General features: G+C 51.9%; 1 protein-coding gene across 1 annotated transcript in view; it reads left to right on the forward strand.

Moving 5' to 3' along the window:
• The first annotated feature begins 439 nt into the window (after positions 1-439).
• LOC129553754 (beta-galactosidase-1-like protein 2) overlaps positions 440-24311 on the forward strand; it is a 33127-nt gene continuing 9255 nt past the window's right edge. The window contains exons 1-10 of the mRNA XM_088843599.1: positions 440-522; positions 1427-1525; positions 1612-1809; positions 7977-8045; positions 10437-10532; positions 11882-11990; positions 14957-15049; positions 15935-16016; positions 16646-16710; positions 23834-23918. Of these exons, the coding sequence (XP_088699725.1) occupies positions 440-522; positions 1427-1525; positions 1612-1809; positions 7977-8045; positions 10437-10532; positions 11882-11990; positions 14957-15049; positions 15935-16016; positions 16646-16710; positions 23834-23918 (979 nt within the window). The remainder of the gene's footprint in view (positions 523-1426; positions 1526-1611; positions 1810-7976; positions 8046-10436; positions 10533-11881; positions 11991-14956; positions 15050-15934; positions 16017-16645; positions 16711-23833; positions 23919-24311) is intronic.

Consider the following 24311-nt stretch of genomic DNA (forward strand, 5'->3'; position numbering starts at 1 on the left):
GGGACGACAGAGGATGAGATGGTTGGATGGCATCACCGACTCAATGGACATGAGTTTGAGTGAACTCTGGGAGTTGGTGATGGACAGGGAGGCCTGGCGTGCTGCAGTCCATGGGGTCCCGAAGAGTCGGCAGGGGCACGCTGAGCGACTGAAAAACAAAGCTGCTCTCAGAGCCTGAATCCGATCAGCACAGACTAGCCTGGAGGGCTGTAGCCCCGCGGTGGGGAGGGCGGGTCCGCGCTGGTGTTTCCAGGCGAGTGAGCGCTCAGCGCCGGCCCCGCCCCGCGCCCCGGCCCTCGCTCCCGACTCTGCTCTGGCGCCAGCCTTGCAGGTCCCGCTGGTCTGCAGCCAGTAGAGCTCCGTGCTTGAGGTTCGCCGGCGCGGCCAGGGACTTGCCGGTTTCAGGGTCGGTCTGGCAAGAGCCCGACCTGCTCCGGGGATGTTGCCGGGCCTGAAAGGCACTCCGGCTGGACCCCAAGTCCAGGAAAGGACCATCCTGTTCTCAGAGCCTCGCGCAGGGATGTGCGGCGACCGTGCCGAGGGGATGGCCGCTACCGCGCGGGGTCCTGGGGTGGGGGGGCGGTGCAGACAGGGGAGGCGTGCAGGAGGCGGAGGGTGCAGGAGGGGCAGGGGTCCTGGTGGTGGGGGCGGGTCTCGGAGGGAGACGGGTGGGTGCGGGCCGCCCAGAGTCCGCAGCGGGATGGGCACCGCTGGGCACCGCTCAGGTCCTGAGAGAGGCTGCGGTGGGCCATTGGTCTACAGGGAGCTCCGGAGGAAGCCCAGGGGCGGGTCCCTGGCAGTTTTGGGGTCCCTCTCCTTATGCGCTCCCCTGGGATGGCCTGTTGGGGGAGCGGGTCTATGGCGGTGGTCATCTGCACTGTGAGTCTGGGGCCTGTCACTTGGAGCTGGGTCCACCCTCCCCGCAACCTCCCTGCCACACCCGCCCCCCACCGCCAGGTCCCCAGGGACACCCCTCATTGCTAGGTGGGCCGCATGGCGACCCCTGTTCCCTGAAGAAAGTCATGGGCCACCAGCCGCAGTGTGGGGGAGGGGTTGGGGGTGGTGGGCGGAGATGACGGGGCCCAAGCCCTTGTTCTCTGCTGGACACTGACCCCTGAGAGTCACTCAGCTGGAAAATGTCTCTGGCAAATTACCCGAGATGATTTTGTTTATAAAGCTTCCTTTGAGGGAGGCTTGGTCTTCTCTAAAAAGTCAGGCATGTCTGAAGACCCCATGGTTCAGCAGGAGCTTGTCTGCGCAGCCCACCTCCCTCCTGGCAGGAGACCTGGCCTTGGTGTGTCTGGAACCCAGGATAGCTGTGCAGGCCTGCCCACACCCGGCCCCCTGTCCTCCAAGGCTGGGCCTCTCCCGGCAGCCACTCCTTCCCGGCCCGGGGCCTTGACCTCTGTCCACCCCATTTGTCTAGAATGCAGGCCTTCTTGTTCTTGCTGAGGCTGGTGGGCCTCCTGAGCCCGACTTCCAGATTTCTGGTAACGTCCACGTTGCAAAAAGGCCTCCCAGAGAGGTAGGTCTGAGGGCAGGGCCCTGGAGGAGAGACCCTGGCGATGGGCCCACCTCTGTGGGAGTCACACGCCCCCTGTGTCCCTGCAGCGTGGTCCAGGCTCTCCTGAGGCCCTCGCACGTCAGTGAGCGGCTTGTGGGCCTGCAGGTGAGGGGCTCCAACTTCACGCTGGGGAACACGCCTTTCCTCATCCTGTCGGGAACCATCCACTACTTCCGCGTGCCGCGGAACTACTGGAAGGACAGCCTCCTGAAGCTGAAGGCCTGCGGCTTCAACACCGTCACCACGTAAGTGCGGGCTGCCCCACCGGCCTCTGCCTGGCGCCGCAGGCTACCTGGGCCCGCCGCGAGTGGAGCCCGCTCCCACGGCCGTCTGTCTCAGCAGGCTTGCTCCGGCCTGCACACCGTGGTCTCCTGCCCCAGGCGGCTGCAGCCCAGCGTCCCCTCGGTCCTAGGGGTCTAGGCAGCGACGCCCATCCTCCGTGGAGAGCTGCCCTGTGGTCAGAGTCGGCCCAGGGATGGGTGCCAGGGCAAGTCCTGTCTCACTGAGAGGCAGGCCTGGAGAATCCATTCTGTCCACTGAAGCAAAGAAAGAACAGACAGAGTGGGTGTCTCGTCCGCCTTCTAAGCTTAGAAAGCGCCCATCCGTTATTGTTTGGGTGCTTCTATTTGTGTCCTTTTCAGTGACTTGATTTTTAAAGTGTGAGGTTAGGAAAAAAGAAACAAACCTGTATTTTAAATATTTTGAATTTAATTTGGAAAATGATGGGAAATGAGGTTTTACAGCATTTTCCCCAAAACTGTCATGAAACCGTCGACACATCTCGTGGTTTTCCTTCTTTGTTTCCTCATCGTGCTGTTGCTTTTGTTTAGCGGTGATTCGGGCATTGAAACTTCATGAACTGTTACATTCTGTACAAACAGGGAATCGCTGTGCTTCTCACCTGAAAATAATATACCACTGAAATCAATGAGGCTTCCGTAGAGAATGTCATGACCTAGGAAAAATCTTAAAACATGTGGTTGAAATGAGACTGCCAAGTTTTGTCTGTTTTAGTATCCTTGCTTAGAAATATAAAAAATATCACCATTGTTTCATAAACTATAAGATGCTCTGAGTCACTCAAAGCAGAACATTATCTCAGAATACAGCAGCAGCACAGCGCATGCATTTTGTAGAAAAGATTGCACTGTCTTTACATATAAATATACATTTTTTAAATTGAAGTGTGGTTGATTTACAAAAGTTTTTGTGGAAAGTGTTAATCGCTCACTCATGTCCGACTCTTTGCGACCCCATGGATTGTAACCTGCCAGGCTGCTCTGTGCATGGGATTCTCCAGGCAAGAATACTGGAGTGGGTTGCCATTCCCTTCTCCAGGGGATCTTCCCAACCAGGAATCGAACCAGGGTCTCCTGCATTGCAGGCAGATTCTTTACCAACTGAGCTACCAGGGAAGCCCTGTGCTATAGAGTAGGACCTTATTTTTATCTATTCTAAATGTGATAGTTTGCATCTACTAACCCCAAACTCCCAGTTCATCCCTCTCCTTCCCTCCCCCCTTTTTAATTGGAGTATATTTGCTTTACGATGTTGTGTCAGTTTCTGCTGTGCAACAACGTGAATCTACTGTATGTATACATATATCCCTCCCTCTTGAGCCTCCCTCCCACGCCCCATCCCGGCCCTCTCGGTCATCACAGAGCCCCAAGCTGAGCTCCTTGTGCTATGCAGCAGCTTCCCATTAGATGTCTGTTTAACACATAGTCATGTAAATATTGGGGTTTCTCTTGTGGCTCGGATGGTAAAGTATATACCTGCAATGTGGGAGACCTGAGTTCCATCCCTGGGTCAGGGAGATCCCCTGGAGAAAGGAATGGCAACCCACTCCAGTATTCTCGCCTAGAGAATTCCATGGACAGAGGAGCCTGGCAGGATACAGTCCATGGGGTCGAAAAGAGTAGGACACAACTGAGTGACTGACACGTTGCCTTTCTTCATTGTAATATGTCCGTCCCAGCCTCTCCTTGCCCCCACGCAGCCTCGTGCCCGAGAGTCCCTTCTCATTGTCTGCCTCTGCCCCGCAGTCTCAGTTTCCGGACCCCATATCTTCGTGCTAATCGACCATATTGATCTTCTCTCTGACTTCCTCCACTGTGTGCGACACACACTGACAACCAGTCATTGGCCAAAGTATTGCAGGAAGAAACCTGCAGTCTGACAGTCAGATCTACTGACTCAGGGGGGTGTGAGCACAGAGCAGGGTGGTGCCCGTCTTGGCAAGCGGCATGGGGGGCCTTCTGTACGGTGGGGGGCCAGCCTGAGAACCCCGAGGGGTCTGGGAAGAGCAGGCACACGTTCTGGATTGGGCGTTGTGTCTGAGGCAGGGCCAGCAGTGGGGGTAACTCGGGGTGGGGCTGGCACAGGGTTGGGGCATTTTAGCAGGTGCGTAGCTGGGCACAGCAAGGAGCCTGTGGACAAGGAGCCAGCGTTCACTCCCAAGGGCCGCATTTTACAGCTGAAGGCTACTCTTCGTTCTTTCAGCCTTAAACAGGTCTTCAGTCATGGGATAGTAATGTCACTGTAGACTCACAGGTGCTCTGCCCCAGGGCAGAGGGTCTTGGCGCTTTGAGGACGCAGAGGCGGGCGTGGGTCCAGCCCATTTTCGGTGGCACCCTGTGACCCACTCTCCTTGTGCCATCACAGCACTTTGGGTTTATGACATCCTTGCATACAGGTTTCTAAGTGTGTTTACCCTGCTCTGTGTTTGTGGAACTTCCTGGATCTGTGGTTGGACAGCTGCCTTCGCTTGGGGAGCTGCTGGGACGTTATTTCTTGGACTGTCTCTTCTCTCCTTTCTCCCTTGGCTCTCCTCTGGCACTTCTGCCACAGCCGTGCTGCCCACGGGACTTGGAGACTGCCCTCCTTCCTGCTGTGTTCTTTCCTCTTTGCGCTTCAGCCTGGAGGGTGCTCCCGCCCTGCCTCAAGCTCACGCCTTCTTCCCATGGCGCTGTGACAGCTGAGCCCAGCCAGGCGCTAGCCCCTCGTGCTCTAGTGCTTCCTTTCTATTCTCAGAGTTTCCGTCTCTGCTCATGTTGCCCACCTTGCCCACTGTCCACTTCCTTCTTTGGCACCTGAGGCAGAGTTGTTTTAAATTCCCGGTCTAGTAATTCCACAGTGTCTCCCATGTCGAAGCCTGGTTCTCATCTGCCTTGCCTCCGAGCAGTGGTCTTTGTTTTTGCCTGTCTTAAAGCTTTCTGTCAAAAGCTGGGCATGCTGGCATGGGCGAGAGGGCCTGGCACAGCAGGCCTGTGTGTGAGCTGTTACGTCTGTCTGGCGTGCAGGGGTGCTGCTGTAACTGGTTTCAAAATAACTCCCCTTGCGTCCTTGCTGCTGTTTCCCTGCCATCTTTGGCTTTCCCTGGAGATTCCCCCTAAGCAGAGCCTGAGTCCTAGAGCGCCTCTGGCTGAAACCCCTTCTGTCTATGGGAGCCTGTAGACAGGCTGCGAGGGGAGGGCCGAGGCCGAGTGCCGTCGGCCTCGGTGGGTCTCTGCGCCGAGCTGACCGCGCAAGGCCAGCTCTGCATGCTTCTCTTTCTCCCCGTGGTCGTCTGGGGAACATCCCCTGCAGCTCTGGCAGCAGCACTCTCGGCTGAGGGCAGGCGTTTGTCAAGGACAGAAGAGCCTGGACATGCTTTAAAATGCCCACTCTCCCCTAACCCCGGGGGAAGCAAGAGGGGTTTGTCTTAGACCTTCGCAGTGAGAACCCTGGGGCTCCTGCAGGTTTTGACTCTCGAGCTCATCAATACAGAGCCTCCGGTGAGCCGTCACTTACAGATTAAGTGTTGCTACCAACCCCGGCTCTGGCAGCCGGCTTCAGCCCTGGCCATGTGCTCTGAATGAATGTGATCGGCTGTGTTAGGAGTCTTCTGAGAGAAGCAGGGCCAGCAGTGTGTGTGTGTGTGTGAGCGATGAGAAATCCCAGGATCTGCGGTTGGCGAGCTGGAGCCCCAGAGCTAGAATGGTGAGGATTCCAGCCCGAGAGATGGCAGGTGTTGGGGGAGGGGGTGGTGAGACCTGAATCCAAGCTTAGCAGTCTGGTGTTGTCGGGGTTGGGGGCAGGGGCACAGGGTGTGGAATGTTTGGTCCAAGTTACCTAGCACACCTTCACTGGTAATGTTCAGTTCAGTCATTCAGTCACGTCTGACTCTTTGCGACCCCATGGACTGCAGCACGCCAGGCCTCCCTGTCCATCACTAACTCCCAGAGTTTGCCCAAACTCATGTCCATCGAGTCGGTGATGCCATCCAACCATCTGATCCTCTGTCGTCCCCTTTTCGTCCTGCCTCCTCCTGGAAGAATTTTCCACAGTTTGTTGTGATCCACACAGTCAAAGGCTTTTTGGCATAATCAATAAAGCAGATGTTTTTCTGGAACTCTCTTGCTTTTTTGATGATCCAGCAGATGTTGGCAGTTTGAGCTCTGGTTCCTCTGCCTTTTCTAAATCCAGCTTGAATATCTGGAAGTTCACGGCTCACGTACTGCTGAAGCCTGGCTTCATCGCTGTCTTGTATTCGTTTTCATAGTCGCATTTTATTGAAGTTCGGCATGTGTCCAATATGTAAGCTCTGAGCTCCATGAGCTTAGTCACACGAACTTGCTCCTGTAGCCTGGCCATGTGCCCACGTCTCAGCAGCTCTCCTGTGGCCTGCAGTCAGGACCACCCAGCAGAGGAGTGTCAGAGCTTGTGTCTCCGACACGTACATCACTTTGGCCTCTTTTGAACTTTATGCACCTGGAATCATACAGTCTTTACTCTTGTGTCTGATCTGCTCAAGATCATGTTTGTGAGATTCCTCCATGATCCGCCATATTTTAGCTTGTTCATTCCCATCACTGTGTGTGATTCCATCAAAACCCACACCAACACGTGTTCTTCTGGTCTAACGTGTAATTCGGCTCCAGTTTTCCTTATTGATTTTCTGTCTGGATGATGTGTCCATTGTTAAAAGTGGGATATTGAATCATTTTTTAAAGGATCTTGGATTTGTTCCCTAAGTTCTTGTATAAAGTTCTTTATCTAAATTCCTAAATTCTAACTCGTTCTCCTTTCTAAAAGTGGCGCTAGGGCTTCAGAATCTCACTGTTATATATCACATCTCACTGTTCTTTGTGCTGTGCTGTGTCGTGTCTTATTTTCATAAACTATGAAATTCATGATGCATTTTTTACCTGGTTTGAACATCTAATTATATTTGGGATTAACTTAAAGGTGACAAAAATGTATTTCTTATTTACCCATATATTTACCTTTTTTGACACTCTTCATTCCTTTGTACAGATGACTGTTTCTACCAGGTGTCATTTCTTTCTGTTGAGAGACTTCCCGAAGTCAGTTGATCATGAATTATCTTAGATTTCGTTTCTTTGAAAAATATTTCTCTCTCATCTTAAATTTCGAGGGATAATTTCACGGGGTGTAGAATTTCAGGCTGATGTTTCTGTCCTTGTTTCGGGCTTTATTTTCAGTACCTTAAATATGTCTCTCTGTTGTCTCCTGACTTACACATTATCTGGTGGCACGTCTTCTGCAGTTCTTATATTTTTAAAAAACTGTTTGTGTAATTTCTTGTTTTCCTCTCTCTGGCTTTTAAGACTTTTTCTTTGTCACTGTTTTTCAGCTATTTGCTTCTGATGCACTGTGGTGTAGATCCCCCCCCTCCGCCCCCGCCACTTGTGGTTCATTGAAATTCTTGGGTCTGTAGGTTTATGGTTTTCATCAATTTACCAAAATTTGGTAGAACTTCCTATTTCTTCTAGTAATTTTATCTCCCCTTTCCCCCTGGGACTTCTTGATAAGATCCCACATATTACTGATGGTTTGTTCATTTTAACTTTTAGTGTTTTTTCCTGTTTTCCAGTTTGGGTAATTTCTTTTGCTCTGTCTTAAAACATCTGGGATTCTATTCCTATTTCTGTTCTGTTGTTAGATATTTTTCATTTCCTGCTCTTAATTGCACCTAGAGTATTTTTGATTTCAGATATTATATTTTTTAAAATTTAGACGTTCCTTTGGGATCCTTTTTATATCTTCCATTTTCTTCATTATGGCCATGCTTTTATTTACTTATTAAAGATATGGTATACGTTTGTTATACCTTTTTAATATTTTTTTGCCAGTTTCAACCTATATGTCATTTTTGGGTTTTTTTCTGTTGCTCAATTTTTTTTTCTGGCTTATGCGTCATATTTTTCGGGATTTCTTTGTTTGTTTTGGAGAGTGAGTTTGGCATAACTAGTAAACTTTAAATGGATATACTGGGTATTGTCAATGCTATACTATTGGTTGCTGGATTTCATTTTGTATGCATTTAAATAATATTGTATAATCTAATATTACAGAATTTATAATTGTAAAATATGAAGTTTTTACATTTCTCTTTTTTCTCTTTCAGGCATGTTCCTTGGAACCTTCATGAACCAAGAAGAGGCCAGTTTCAGTTTAGTGGAAACCTGGATTTGGTGTATGTTTCCTGTTTAAGTTGCTGTTTCTCTGGCTTCCAGACAAGGGTTTGACTGTGTAGGGTCAGATGAAGCAAGAGTTGCCCGCCTTGCTTTCCCCTTGAGAACCCCCAGGAAGCGCTGACAGCTCTGTTCCCCAGACGGCAGCCCCTTGAGCAGGAAGCTGTTGTCAGCAGTGGAGCCTGGACCTCAGTGTCCGCCGTGCATTTTACCACGTGTGGCTCAGAGAGCATCCCTGCGGCTCCAACCAATCGTGGGCGCCCCCCCCCCCCGTTTCACTTATAGGAGGAAATCTCTGAACTATAGTTTATAGGAGTTTTGAGACATGATACAGTAAGAGTAACTGTTCAAAAGTATGTGTCTTCCATCCGCTGTAGTTCATGACTGTCTGTGATGCTGGGGATATAAAGACTATGTGCTATGCTGTGGAGTAAGACTGTCCGTCAGTCAGTTCAGTTCAGTCGCTCAGTCGTGTCCGACCCTCCGCGACCCCATGAGTCATAGCACGCCAGGCCTCCCTGTATTCAGTTCAGTTCAGTTCAGCTCAGTCGCTCAGTTGTGTCCGACTCCTCGCGACCCCATGAATCACAGCACGCCAGGCCTCCCTGTCCATCACCAGCTCCCGGAGTTCACTCAAACTCATGTCCACAGAATCGGTGATGCCATCCAGCCATCTCACTCTCCGTCGTCCCCGTCTCCTCCCGCCCCCAATCCCTCCCAGCATCAGGGTCTTTTCCAGTGAGTCAACTCGTCACATGAGGTGGCCAAAGTATTGGAGTTTCAGCTTTAGCATCAGTCCTTCCAGTGAACACCCAGGACTGATCTCCTTTAGAATGGACTGGTTGGATCTCCTTGCAGTCTATAGAGGGAGGCAAATAGCAGCTGAGGACTCGTAACCCAAACTAGGGGAACAGCCCGGGGCGGGTAACAGCAGAGGGATAGCGCCAGTACATTAGGACCCCGAGCAGGAGTTTGTTAGAGGGGTCAGGCGTGATTTCAGGCAGAAGGTCCAGCAAGGCCACAGTTGGAGCAGTCAGAGGTGTGGGAGGACCCTGATGTGAGTGACCCTGGCGTTCCTGCTGCAGTGAGGGAAGCCCGACACCGTCTGCCAGCAAAGATCTGTTTTCATTAAAGAAGGTTAAAAATAGATGTTCACCGTGAGTGTGCAGAGCTCTTCCACGAGAGAGCCCAGGGCTTCAGGGTCTTTCCCTCTCGTAGCTTAACAGTCGCCAGCACCTAGCTTTCAAGCCACCGCGCCCACCTGCACTGCGCCCACAGCAGGGAGCGGGCGGAGGGCGGTTTCTGGCAGCAGGATCACTCGCTTCTGCTTCTGTCCTGGTGGCTTGGGATCAGCCCGCTAAATGCAAGGCAGCAGGATGCGTAGGTGAGCACGTGCCAGGGAGGAAAGGAGCAGGTCCTGTGACTAACTTCATATTTTCCTGAAACGGCAGTAACGCCATCTGACTCTCCTGCTGGTAGAGGAAACGTCAGAAAATAGAGCTGGAGAGATAGTCAAGCTTATCTTGGCCCGTTTCGGATGCTATGCTGCAAAATTTGAAATCTGTTCTGAAGGGGCTATGAAGTAAGCCACTGGGAGAATTTTAATTCGGGAAATTCAGGAAGTTCATGTTTGCATGCTGGTGGTGTTTTTAAGAGGTAGAATAACATGCTTACGATTTCTTTTCTGGAGGCAGCTTGTCTTTTAACTCTTCCAGTTTCCCAAGAATGTGACCTCTGACTCCTTAAGTGCCTTTTCTCTTAGCTGTAAAATGGAGGTGATGCTGATACCTATGTCATAGGGTTGGCAGAGAAAACGATCCACTCGCAGAACTGATGCTGACACTCGGGACACATTCCTCCTGTGTGTGTCGCCTATGGTTATGCTCTGCCGACAGTGCCTGGAGCGGCATGGGAAGACAGAAGGGAAGGCGGGAGGGAGGAAGCCATTGGAAGAACTCAGGTGGACAAGAGTTCTTTACGCAGGGTGGTAGTCGTGAAAATTAAGAGGACTTTCACGTTTAGAAATATTAACTGCAAGGAATAAACCTGGCTAGAGGCAGGCTGAAAGTGGGAGGTGAGGAAGGGGGAGCCAGCGTGGTTCGTGAAGGCACGTCCTGGGGGTGCCCTCGCGGGGACAGGAGGCTCAGCGCTGGCCCAGGGGGCAGCCGGCGTCTGGCCGGGGTTCCTGCAAGTCGTCTGCGTCCTGCCCTCGGGGCCTCTGGACTGAGGCCTCTGTGTGGAAGGAGGCCCCGTCCCCGGGTCCTGTCTCCAGCAGGGACTTCTGTGAGCAGGCTGGGAGTTGGTTCCACCACAGGAGAGGCCTCGGGGAGACACAGGGCGGCAGGTCCAGGGGCTCCGCTCTTGGTGACTGCCGCCACTGCCTCCCTTCTCAGCGCTTTCATATCCCTGGCGTCAGAGGTGGACCTGTGGGTCATCCTGTGTGTCGGCCCCTACGTCGGGAGCGACCTGGACCTCGGAGGCTTGCCCAGGTGAGCCGTGCTCGTGCGCCGAGCCTGTTCGCTGGCAAGTCGGGTCAGAGAGTTTTGCTTGATTGCCTAGGTGCACTTTTAGTCGATGCCCGCCCGTTCCCCGTTTCATGACCTAGAAAATGCACTTTAAAACACCAGCAATGAGACAGTGTTCGCTCGTTTGTTTGTTTTTTATAAATCTCCGTCTCATCCTTGTAGTGCAGAATCCTTCTTTTCCTTAATGAAAGCTACTGGCTAATCAGTATCATGTAATCAGTATCTTTATAAGTTCTAACTTTTGTGATGATACTAATAATAGCACAAAGTTAGATTGATTATCTCTTTTCAAAAAGGGTCTTTTTTCTTATCATTTTTAAATGGTAGTAAAATGTACATAATATGAAATTTACCTTTCAAAGCTATGCAATTTTGTGGCAATTGAGTGAGTCAAAATGTTGAACAACCATCACACTCTCTTGTTCCCGAATGTTTTTTTTACTCAAAGAGAAATCCCTTGCCCAGTCACCCCCACCCTGCTTACCCCCAGCCCCTGGCAACCATTACGTTCCTTTCAGTTTCTGTGGATTTGCCTAGTCTGTACCCTTCATATAAATGGAATTATACCTTATGTGACCCTTTGTGCCTGGCTTCTTTCTCTTGGCATAATTTTTTTTTTCCTGCTGTGCCACGCCGCTTACAGGATCTTAGTGACTGAGCCCAGCACACAGCCCTAACCACTGGGCTGCCAGGGAAGTCCCTCCCTTGGCATAATGTTGTCAAAGTCTGTACATGCTTTAACATGAACCAATTCCTCATTTTTTAAATGACCAAATAATATTCCATTAAAAAACATTTTTAAAAAAACTCTGAAATATTTTTTATAAAAATCTCATACCAGACTAAGGTTTGGTGAGCTTTTTTTGAAAAAGGCCAGATGATCAATATTTTCAGCTTTCGGGGGCACAGACAGAGTCTGTTGTGAGGTTCGTCTCTGCCGCTGCTCCAGGAGCACAGCTGTGATAATGTGGAAGTGAAGGGTGGACCACGTGCCAATAAAACTTTATTGACAGAACAGTCAGCAGCTCTGACCTGGCCTGTGGGCTGCAACTTGGCAACCCTGCCCTGACCGCTTCCACTTCCACGTCATACAAGCCGCAGTTGCATTTGGGGGAAGAGGTGGCGGTTGAGGTGTTGATCTCTGTGTGACCAAACACAGACAACTTTTTCTTAAAGATGAGTTAGTATCCCAGTGTGCTGCTCCAGTCTGGCCATGTGAATCTGGGCTGTCCATGTTCTCCAACCTCAGACATGTGAACGTTTCTGTCTGCTGTCTCCCACCCCAAGGCTGAGTCTCGCCTTTTCCATCCTAGCTGGTTACTCAAGGATTCTCATATGAAGCTGAGAACAACTTACAAGGGCTTCACAGCGGCAGTGAATCACTATTTTGATGACCTGATTCCCAGGATTAGAGAATTCCAGGTAAAACCTGATTCCCCATCTCTGTGAGCAAGGGAAGTGCTTGCCTGAACTGCCTTCCTGGGCAAGGCTCAGCCTACTTTCTCTCGCGCATAAGCAGGAAGCGTGTACGGCAGCGAATCCAGTTCCTTATTTAAGAAATAAGCTTTCTTCTGCTTTCATGCCTGTTCCTGATCTGCCGTCTTACTGGGGTGCCGTTTCCCGGCAGGATGCTGGGAGCCGCGCTGTGTATATTTTTATGTCTTCTGCATTATTTGTTTGCTCTCCAGCACCGCAAATGGGAATTTAATGACAGCCATCAGAATGTCTTACCTAACCTGCTAAACAGCTACGTGTCAGTCTTTCACAAGTGATAGATGATGCAGATGACCTTAGGTCAGTGATTTTGTAGAAACTGCAATTGTTTTTTTTTAATATCTCTCTCCCAGCAATGAAACCATGGTGTCATACACATTCATTGAGTAGAAATAGTGTGCCAGCATATTGCTGCAAGGTTTGGAAAATACGTGAAGGGCTGTATAAGTAGGTAGCAAGTGAGCAGAGGGAAGGAACAAAAGGTATCTATTAGGTATCAAGCTTTCTACTGGGCTTCCCTGGTGGCTGAGTGGTAAAGAATCGCCATGCAGTGCAGGAGCCATAGGAGACTTGGATTCGTTGCCTGGAGGAGGAAATGGCACCCCACTTCAGCCTTCTTGCCTGGAGAACCCCATGGACAGAGGAGCCTGGCGGGCTACAGTCCGTGGGGCTGCAAAGAGTCGGACACGACTGAAGTGACTTGGCATGCATGCATCGAGCTTTTTATGAGGCGTTTGGTGTTTACGGAGCATATTTTATCCTCACAGCAATCACTGGAAAGGGATGTTACTGTCGGGATAGCAACAGGCCTGGAAATGGCCAGGCAAGGCTTCAAGTGGTGTGGACCTTTTCGGGTCAGAGCTGGCTCCTGACTGAGCATGCCCCGGGGTCAGCAGACAAGGCGACGGTGGCTGCAAGGCCCTTCCATGTGTACCTGGGGACCGGAGATGCAGGGACGGTCCTCTTGCACCCCTGGAGCTGTGCTGGCCAGGGGTAACCTTGGTCGCCGGTGGCTATTTCACTTAAAATCTATTAAAACTAAATAAAGAATTTAGCTCATTATTCACACTAGACACAGTTCAAGTGCTAGGTAGCCACCTGTGGGTGGTCGCTACCACATTGGACAATGAGAACACAGAACATTTTCATCATCAAAGAAAGTTCTAGTGCGAATTAGCACACTCTCTGCACCCCAAATCAGGACATTCCCCATCTTGGAGCGCCTGCAAGACAAAATCAGTAAACAGAAGGTTGCCTGATGATCACAAAACCCGGAGCCGCAGAAGCCAGGGGTCTTACCCTTTGAGCCACCGGGGAAGCACCTAAGAAGCAAAGCTTTTACATATTTTTTGCTGTGCCACACAGTTTGTGGGGTCTCGGTTCCCCAACCAGGGGTCGAACCTGGGCAGCAGCAGGGAAAGCCTGGAATCCTAACCAATAGGCTCCCAGGTAACTCCCAGGATTGTGACTTTGTCCCTACACGTGCTGCTCTGTCACTAAGTCAAGTCCAACTCTTTTGCAATCCTGTGGATCGTAGCCCACCAGGCACCTCTATTCATGGGATCTTCCAGGCAAGAACATTAGGGTGGGTTGCCATTTCCTACTGCAGGGGATCTTCCCGACCCAGGGATCGAATCCACGTCTCTTGCATTGGCAGGCAGACTCTCTACCACTGAGACCCCTGGGAGGCATACAGGTTTGGGGAACTCTTGTCGGCACTTTTCTGCCCACTCAGCTCTAGTGCAGCTGGCTGCGCTCTGCTTGCCGAGCCCTGTCCTGTTTCAGCTCTCCTTGCCAAGGTCCTCCCGGGTCACACGCGCGCACTGTGTGCAGACGCTTCCGCCCACTGGTTTTAGGGTCCTGGGATCGACCCGACTTCTTCCTTTCATTGTTGGTGTGTTGTCTAATTCTGAGGGAGCAACGTTCTTTCCCTCAGTCCTGCATGCCAGGAGGAGACCTTCTGGCGGCACGTGTCTCCAAGGGCAGATTGAAAAGGGCAGAGCTGAGTGTAGTGAAACTGACCAGGACATGGCAGGTGCAAGGAACAGAGAGAAGACACGCCCGCGGGGCCGGCAAGAGCTGTAAGGACAGGGCTGACCGAGCATGTTCACATCACAGAGGGAGTCGGCAGGGAAGGGGAAGGAGGGCGTAACTGAGAGGGCAGAAGGGACGCAGTCCCTCACGATCCTGGGACTGGGAGAGAGCTGGCGGGGGAGAGGAGCTCAAGGAGGAGGCTGAGGGGTGACTGGCGAGTGCAGGACCCAGGAGGGGTGGTGCAGGAGGGAGGGCTTCCCGGGGGAGGAGAGAAATCAGACCAGGATGAAAAGGGATTGCATCCGTTTAGCAAAGAGAAGGTCAGGGTGGAATGCAAAGGGTGGCCGTGAGACCAGAGCGAGGACAGGGTCATTAGCAGTGGGCTGTCGCAGGGCGTGCAGAGCTGCTGCACCGTTTGTCCACGAAGGGAGACCGCGCAGGAGAGCAGGACCGGGTCTCTGTGGCAGCGACAGGGGAATGAAGACCGGGGTGCAGGGACGGAAGCAGAGCGGGCCCCTGAGGGGGGTGATGTGCGCCTGTGTGGGAGAGGGCCGTGCCCCCGAGGAAGGCTGGGCGGAGGTCTAAGCCTCTGCTTAAGGTGTTGGGTTAGGGGAGTCGGCGGGCACTGCTCCCTGGGGCCACTGGGGAAGGTGGGCTGATGGAGGCTTTGACCCCACGAGGTGGCTGCTGACTTAGTGACAGAAACTGCCCCCACCATCGTGTCCCTGGGGCTGAGTTTAGGAGCAGGTTATTTTCTCTGGCACTCTGAACATGCTTGTGCAGTAGCAAATTGAGAAAGTCAGTCCAGTCTTTCCCCACTGGCTGACTCATCCTCAGACTCTCGTCTCCTTGACCCCCAGTTCCAAGAAGAGGGCCCCGTTATTGCCATGCAGATGGAAAACGAGTATGGTTCCTATAATCTGGATAAGAGATACATGCCGTATATTAAAAATGTAAGTGCCCCTTCTTTTCCTCCGTCTTTACATACTTTTCTCACTTTGCTGATTCCTGGAGCAAACATCCTGAGCAGCTAGAGCTTGCAAGGTACCATTCGGGATGCAGTATTTGTTAGCAATGGATGAAGAACTTTCAAGTGTCAAAGCCTTACACTGCGTACTCTGTAAATCTGCGCCCTCTAAGTTCATGAATTAGTTCTGTGTCCAGTTGGGGGCTTCCCGTGCCTTTTTTTTTTTTTAATATAGGACAGAGAAAAGTTATTTATTCTAAAGGGTTTGTAGTGTTGACTTCCGAACAGTCCAGAGTTTTCGTTTTTGAAAACCAAAGAGAAATCAGGGGACGCCTCGGTTGCGGCGAAAAGACAAAGTCGCAGGCTTTTGTGCTGCTCGTCCGCATGTGGATGAGGCGCGGGAAGTCAGCTGGTGTTTCCACGCTTTTCCCCCAGCCGGGGGCCTGGGACACCTGCATGCCTCTAACGTCAGCACAGAACGAATCACAGCCACGTTTCCTTCTGTGGATATCACAGATCGTTTTTGGTTGGTGTTTGTATAGTGAGGGCTTTTCCACCCTTTCACCTTTTTTTTCTGTATCCACATACTTCAGGTATATACTCTGTATATACTTAGAAGAATTTGTTTTCCTTAATCCATTATGAAAAGTCTTGTCTTTGGAATGTGGTTGGTATCCATTCCAGGTCGTTGCTGATGCTTGCATTTAAGTCCGTTTTGGCTGTTCTCATTGAACAAGTCACCAGCGTGGGGGGCGTGGTGAGGCCTTCCCGCCCCTCAGCTCATTCCTGTGCCCTGGCCCTCGCCTTCTCCTGGGGACGCGCCCCGCGCCAGGGCCGTGGACCGCCGTTCACCTTCCCGACTGTCCCACAGGCGCTGCTGAGCAGAGGGATCACGGCGATGCTCATGACGGCGGACACAGGCCCGGGACTGCTGAAGGGGCGCACACCTGAAGGTAGGCTCGGCGGCTTTGCCCGCCTCCGCCGCCGGCCGAGCCTGAGGGTCCGTGTGAGGCTCCGATGCCCCGCTTCCCAGGCGGGCCGGGCCGTGTCGGGCGCACGCGGCCCCGCGCCACCCTGCGGAGGCGTCTCTGCGCTGCCCCGGCCCGGCCGAACCCCCAGGGGAGAGCCAGGTCCCGGACAAAGTCCTGCCCGAGCCCCGGGCCGGCCGAACCCCCAGGGGAGAGCCGGGTCCCGGACAAAGTCCTGCCCGAGCCCCGGGCCGGCAGCGCGCGGGGCGCAGGGTCCGGGCGTGGGATCCGCGGGGAAACGCGCGGGAGGGCTGCCGCAGAGGACGGAGGGGCCGCGGCCGAGCTGCAGAGCCGTGCTGCTCGGGCTTCTCCAGCCGGCCTGGCCCGCTCCGCCCGGCGCGGCGGCGGGGACAGGCCTGCGCTGGGCCCCGGGCTCGGCCTCCTCGTCCCCGCACCCAGGGCGCTCTCTCCGCCCTTCTCCCGGCCGCGCGCGCGGAAGGCCGAGCAGAGGCGCTGCCCGAGCCCCTCGGGACACACGCGGCCACGTGGTCACCGGCTCAGGCGGCGGCACCCCGCCGGCTGGTGACGCGGCCCGGCCTCCCCTCCCTCCGCAGTGTTTGCCACCCTCCACATGAGGAGCATAAGGCGGGAAACGTACGAGCGCCTCCGCGCAGTTCAGGTGAGGACTAGGCAGAGGCCGCGGGCTGTTTCCCTTCCTCTCAGCTGAGGACTGCTTGGCTCAGATGTTCAGGAACTTCTCCGCTAGGATTCGCTCCGTTAAAACTTGGATCTGTTACACGCTGCAAACACCTGCTCTAGGCGGTTTCAGGAGCAATTGCGTCAAAGTGCCCACAGGGCCTGGCCCACAGCCCCAAGGAGGGTTCAGCATGGCACGGCGAGCTCACCGCAGCACTGAATGTCGTCACCGAGGGCGGGGGCTCCGCTCTCCCACAGTCCAGGGGCTCCCCTCTGTCTTCACCATCCAGGGGCTCTGCTCTCTCCCCACAGTTCGGGAGCAATGCTAGGAACCAGCTGGGGCCTCACGTCATGGCTCCATAGCCTGAGCTTCCGGCTCTGCCAACAGAGCCGCTGGTTTCAGGATACCCTGCACACAGGAAGCCGTGGCCCCACTAGGAGTTTATACATCAGTCATTGTTTCCACTCCAGGTGCAACTTGCTAACCAGATGTCACTTTTTGCCCTAGTAATCTGCCTGATAATATGGGTAACATTCTACAAATAGGAAAAGGTGTACGTCAAGGTTGTATATTGTCACCTTGCTTATTTAACTTATATGCAGAGTACATCATGAGGAACGCTGGGCTGGAAGAAGCACAAGCTGGAATCAAGATTGCTGGGAGAAATATCAATAACCTCAGATATGCAGATGACACTACCCTTATGGCAGAAAGTGAAGAGGAACTAAAAAGCCTCTTGATGAAAGTGAAAGAGGAGAGTGAAAAGGTTGGCTTGAAGCTCAACATTCAGAAAACAAAGATCATGGCATCTGGTCCCATCACTTCATGGGAAATAGATGGAAAAACAGTGGAAACAGTGTCAGACTTTGTTTTTTTGGGCTCCAAAATCACTGCAGATGCTGATTGCAGCCATGAAATTAAAAGACGCTTGCTCCTTGGAAGGAAAGTTATGACCAACCTTGATAGTATATTAAAAAGCAGAGACATTACTTTGCCAACCAAGGTCCGTCTAGTCAAGGCAATGGTTTTTCCCGTGGTCATGTATGGATGTGAGAGTTGGACTGTGAAGAAAGCTGATCGCCGAAGAATCGATGCTTTTGAACTGTGGTGTTGGAGAAGACTCTTGAGAGTCCCTTATACTGCAAGGAGATCCAACCAGGCCATTCTAAAGGAGATCAATCCTGGGTGTTCATTGGAGGGACTGATGTTAAAGCTGAAACTCCAATACTTTGGCCACCTCATGAGACGAGTTGACTCACTGGAAAAGACTCTGATGCTGGGAAAGGTTGGGGGCGGGAGGAGAAGGGGACGACGGAGAATGAGATGGCTGGATGCCATCACCGACTCTGTGGACATGAGTTTGAGTGAACTCCGGGAGTTGGTGATGGACAGGGAGGCCTGGCGTGCTGTGATTCATGGGGTCGCGGAGAGTCGGACACGACTGAGCGACTGAACTGAACTGAACTACCTATATTGAGATTTCTAAACCAAAATGGACCTAAAGTCATTTTGCAAAAGTTTTTACCCTTTGAATGAATAGCCTCATTCACATTTACCTGTGGTCCAATGAGAAAGACAAAAAACAAAATAAACAGAACTCAGTAGGAAGTGCTAGTTCCAACAGAAGCATTAGGGGGACTCAGAGGGTGCATCAATCTCTACCGCCAAAAGAGATCAGTGGCTGGATGCTTGACTCTGCACCAGTCCGAGCTCTGCAGTGTTAGAAGGAAGGGAGCACTCTCCTAATTTCCATCAAGAAAAGACAGTGCCTGGAATTCTAAAAAATAGTTATCTCCCTGATTCTGCCCTCCTTCAGTCTAAAAAAGAACTAAGCTTTGGAGAAGAGAGCAAAGACACAAAGGGCTGAGTATCCAGCCACTTAACGACTGGACCAACACCAAGGGCTGTCGGTCCCTGGCACACAGGAAACGGTGTGCGTAGCACAGAGGTGTGCAAGGAAGGGCCAGTGCATCCCGAGAAAAGATGGAGAGGGAGTGGAACTCTTGGAGCAGAGCAGACACTCAGATAGAACATGATGGTGACTGGTGATGATGATGGTGATGAAGGTGGAGGAAGAATCCGGGACAGTAAGTGGGGATTCAGGAGTTAAAAATGATACCCTAAAAAATGATATAATTCAATTATAAAATATAATTCAGTTCAGTTCAGTCGCTCAGTCGTGTCCGACTCCTCGCGACCCCATGAATCACAGCACGCCAGACCTCCCTGTCCATCACCAACAACCGGAGTTCACTCAAACTTATGTCCACAGAGTCGGTGATGCCATCCAGCCATCTCATTCTCTGTCATCCCCGTCTCCTCCCGCCCCCAGTCCCTCCCAGCATCAGACTCTTTTCCAATGAGTCAACCCTTCCCATGAGGTGGCCAAAGTACTGGAGTTGCAGCTTTAGCATCAGTCCTTCCAATGAACACCCAGGATTGATCTCCTTTAGAATGGACTGGTTGGATCTCCTTGCAGTCCAAGGGACTCTCAAGAGTCTTCTCCAGCACCACAGTTCAAAAGCATCAATTCTTCAGCGATCAGCTTTCTTCACAGTCCAACTCTCACATCCATACACGACCACGGGAAAAACCACAGCCTTGACTAGATGGACCTTGGTTGGCAAAGTAATGTCTCTGCTTTTTAATATGCTATCTAGGTTGGTCATAACTTTCCTTTCAAGGAGTAAACATCTTTTAATTTCATGGCTGCAGTGATTTTGGAGCCCAAAAAAGTAAAGTCTGACACTGTTTCCCCATCTATTTCCCATGAAGTGATGGGACCAGATGCCATGATCTTAGTTTTCTGAATGTTGAGCTTCAAGCCAACCTTTTCACTCTCTTTCACATTCATCAAGAGGCTTTTGAGTTCCTCTTCACTTTCTGCCATAAGGGTGGTGTCATCTGCATATCTGAGGTTGATATTTCTCCCGGCAATCTTGATTCCAGCTTGTGCTTCCTCCAGCCCAGCGTTTCTCCTGATGTACTCTGCATATAAGTTAAATAAGCAGGGTGACAATATACAGCCTTGACGTACTCCTTTTCCTATTTGGAACCAGTCTGTTGTTCCATGTCCAGTTCTAACTGTTGCTTCCTGACCTGCATACAGGTTTCTCAAGAGGCAGGTCAGGTGGTCTGGTATTCCCATCTCTTTCAGAATGTTCCACAGTTTATTGTGATCCACACAGTCAAAGGCTTTGGCATAGTCAATGAAGCAGAAGTAGATGTTTTTCTGGAACTCTCTTGCTTTTTCCATGATCCAGCGGATGTTGGCAATTTGATCTCTGGTGCCTCTGCCTTTTCTAAAACCAGCTTGAACATCTGGAAGTTCACGGTTCACATATTGCTGAAGCCTGGCTTGGAGAATTTTGAGCATGACTTTACTCACGTGTGAGATGAGCAATTGTGCAGTAGTTTGAGCATTCTTTGGCATTGCCTTTCTTTGGGATTGGAATGAAAATTGTCCTTTAATTAATAAAGTCCTAAAACTGAGTTCATTTATTCATTAAATAAATGAGCCAGTAAATGTTTTTAGCACTTGCTGTGTGCCAGTTCTTCCCTGGTGGTGGTGACCTCCCTGGTGGCTCAGATGCTAAAGCATCTGCACATAATGCGGAAGATCTGGGTTCGATCCCTGGGTCGGGAAGATCCCCTGGAGAAGGAAATGGCAACCCACTCTAGTATTCCTGCTGGAAAATCCCATGGACAGAGGAGCCTGGTAGGCTACAGTCCATGGGGTTGCAAAGAGTCAGGCATGACTGAGCGACTTCGCTTTCTTTCTCTCTATGTGCCAGCTGGGCTTCCCAGGTGGCTCGGTGGTAAAGAATCTACCTGCCTAGGAGAAGTTATGGGTTTGATCCCTAGGTCAGGAAGATCCCCTGGAGAAGGAAATGGCCGCTCGCTCTAGTTTCTTGCCTGGAGAATCCTGGTGAGATTATAGTCCATGGAGTCACAAAAGAATTGGACATGACTTAGCAACTAAACAAAGACAGCAAATGTGCCAGTTAGGCATTTATTTGTCAAGGCTTTGTGGACAAAGCAGGGAAGGAAGCCAACAAAACCACCACTTTTGGAACTTGTGTCTTAATGGTTAGAGTCAGCTGGTAAACAGGTCAAGTATGGAGAAAGCTTGTGACACAAGCTGAGACAGCATTCTACGACGATAGTTATACATACAGCTTCTAGTTTCCGCCCCCATTTTCAATGTCTGTTTCTTACATTACCATGGAAGAAGTTATTGGTCCTAGCCTTATCGTGCCTATGAGGAAACCATGATTCAGAAAGGTAAAATTTCTGCTTTGAGATCATCTGTGGTCAGTCATGCAACAGAATAACCCAGGTTCAAATCCAGTCCTTCTGCCTCCAAATCCCGCGCTCTTTCCCTGTTTTATGCCATCTGCCGTCTGAGCTCCTTCGGTGAGGAGAGGGTCAGGGCGGAAGATGAGAACATGCGTCAAAGTGGTTTGGAAAGGCTGAGCCGCACGCTCGCCAAGAACTCCACACCGCACAGCGCCGTGTCACCAGAGGCAGGCCCCAGCTCAGCCGTTGCCACCCCTGGTGCCTAACTCCTGAGCTCCTACCCGAACAGTGGGCTCTCGAACACCCAGCTCTGAAGGCTCACGGGGACTGTGCCCATAAGACCTGCTGCTGCTGCTAAGTCGCTTCAGTCGTGTCCAACTCTGTGTGACCCCATAGACAGCAGCCCACCAGGCTCCCCCGTCCCTGGGATTCTCCAGGCAAGAACACTGGAGTGGGTTGCCATTTCCTTCTCCAATGCATGAGAGTGAAAAGTGAAAGTGAAGTCGCTCAGTTGTGTCCGACTCTTAGCAACCCCATGGACTGCAGCCAACCAGGCTCCTCCACCCATGGGATTTTCCAGGCAAGAGTGCTGGAGTGGGGTGCCATTGCCTTCTCCGATAAGACCTGCTAGACCATAGCAAAGAAGCAACTCTTCAAAGCCACTGTGGAAGTCCATATGGAGGTTTGTGGGGAAATAGAACCAGCTCTGATGCAGCAGTCTCGTCTGCAGATGTTTAGGGAGGAAACAGAATTATCACCCTGAAGAGCTGTGTGTGCTGCCTGTTCACAGCACCACGCCTCACGGCAGCCACCGTGTGGAAGCAATCCCAGTGTATCAGGAGGGATGAACGGATAAAGAGAATATGATACGTGTATCAAGTGGAAAACATTCAGCTTTTACAAAAGAGAAAATCTGTCATTTGTGACCACATGGATGAGCCTGGACAGCGCTGAGCCTGACAGATAAGCCAGACAGTGAGAGATGAATAACGAACGTGGCGCCACTTAGGTGTGGAGTCCCCGGAAGAGAGCAGCAGACTCCCACGACAGCTGCAAAGTGGCTGCCGGAGGCCGCGGGTCGCCAGGGAAAGGGGAGCGCTGGAGAAAGGGCACGAGCTTACCGACAGGGTGAACCAGGCCTCGGATGCGTAACTGACGCTGGTGGCCAGCAGCGCTGAGTCACTTAATTGAAATTTGTTGAAAGAATATAATATAGATGTTCCGACCAAAAAAAAAGAGAACGAAGGAATTGGGAGTGAATCTCACATTAAGGGAAGATTCATTTGGTGGCATATTCAAAATTTTGGAGCATTTTCATGGTAAAGGGGAAATTCTTTCTGGTACTAGGGAACAGAATTAATTTCAGTGGGTAAAAGGAATAACAAAACTTTTATTGGCTGCATGTATGGGCTGTACTTTCTCGCAATCTGAATTCTCCAGAAATGGAATATACTGTCTCGTGATGAATTTGCCATCACCTGAAAAGGTAGGGTGTCTGCAGGGGGCAGTGCCCGCCCGAGGATGGGGTGATGGCCAGAGCCCTCATGTAACACGTGAGGATCCTTCCCCACGTGAGGATCTATAATGTGGGAGTGCTGTGGGGCTGGGAGGAAGGAGACTGCAGGGACTTAAGATGCACAGCTTCCATTTGTGTGCATGTGCTCAGTCGTGTCCAACTCTGTGGCCCGCCAGGCTCCTCTGTCCGTGGGGCTCTCCAGGCAAGAACACTGGAGTGGGTTGCCATGCCCTCCTCCAATGGATCCTCCTGACCTAGGGATCGAACCCATAACTTTTGTGTCTCCAGCAGTGGCAGGTGGATTCTTTTCCTCTAGCACCACCTGGAGCTTGAATCAGTCTTAAAGGAGTGAGCACATTATCTTTGGAATTCAGTAGAATATTTTAAAAATGTTAAATTACAGGATGCCAGGCAGAAATGAACGAAAAGTTCACGTGATTTTGTGGTGCACAAAGTTGGCAGTGGTTTTGTTAGTTTCCTTACTTTCTTTGACGCATTTATCAGCTTAGGTAGGAATGTGAATGCTGCAGGGGGCTGGGGTGGGGTCCCCGCACTGAGAGCAGACATTCCAAGGCTGCAGTAACTCTCAGAGCTCAAAGGAGCAGCGTTGACTTTGACTGTGGAGTGTGTGAGCCTGAATGCGGAGCTCATAGGTCCTGAGGGCCTCGGGCCTTGGGATGGCTCGGGCAAGGACACTGGAGGGCCTTGGGCCTCGGGATGGCTCGGGCTGGGATGGTGGAGGGCCTCAGGACGGCTCGGGCTGCGACAGTGGAGGGCCTCAGGCCTCAGGATGGCTCGGGCTGGGACAGTGGAGGGCCTCAGGCCTCAGGATGGCTCAGGCTGGGACACTGGAGGCCCTCGGGCCTCAGGATGGCTCGGGCTGGGATGCTGGAGGGCCTCGGGCCTCGGAATGGCTCGGGCTGGGATGCTGGAGGGCCTCGGGCCTCAGGCTGGCCAAGGGCAGAGCAGGAGCAGGGGGTTGTGTGGGACTCTCGCTGGGCTCACACTGTTGTCAGTTGGTTCTTGACATCTTCAGGGCCTGCTTTGGGTCAGGTGCTTCCCTACGAGGCCTCTCCTGGGGTTGATCCAGGGCATGAAGAGATTCTGCTGTTCTGGAAACTTAAGGTGCCCACGGCCACTGATTTCTCCAAAGCCGGAACAGTGAGACGACGTGAGGCAGGCCAGGCCAGCCGTGCGCTGTGAGAGCAGTGAGGGCCCGTGAGGATGCCCACGGGCGAGGCAGGCCGGGTGACAGGCCAGCTCGAGTGCGTGGACGCTCTGCCTCCGCAGGGTGCCAGCCCGGTCATGATGATGGTGTACACCGCCAGGTCTCTGGACGGATGGGGCACTTCTCGAAACACTCTGGACCTGCACAGTGAGTTGCATGTCGCCCCTGTTTGTCTCTGAGGGCAGATGTCGGCAGTACTCCAAGGGCACTGGCCCGCCTCCTGCCCGCTGATTGGAGTCCCTGAGGTTAACAGGGCGGGCAGATCCTGTGCGCTTTGTCAGTGAGCTGTGTCTGTGTCTGTGTGTGTGTGTGTGTGTGTCTGTGTGTCTGTCTGTCTGTGTCTGTGTGTCTGTGTCTGTGTCTGTCTGTGTGTCTGTGTGTCTGTCTATGTGTCTCTGTGTCTGTGTCTGTGTGTCTGTCTGTGTGTTTGTGTGTGTGTGTGTCTGTGTCTGTGTGTCTGTCTGTGTGTCTGTCTGTGTGTCTCTGTGTCTGTGTGTCTGTCTGTGTCTGTCTGTGTCTGTCTTTGTGTCTGTGTGTGTG

The sequence above is a fragment of the Moschus berezovskii genome, chromosome 14, assembly GCF_049115385.1.
Source record: "Moschus berezovskii isolate FMDL1 chromosome 14, NW_MosBer_1.0, whole genome shotgun sequence".
NCBI classification, from domain to species: Eukaryota; Metazoa; Chordata; class Mammalia; order Artiodactyla; family Moschidae; genus Moschus; species Moschus berezovskii.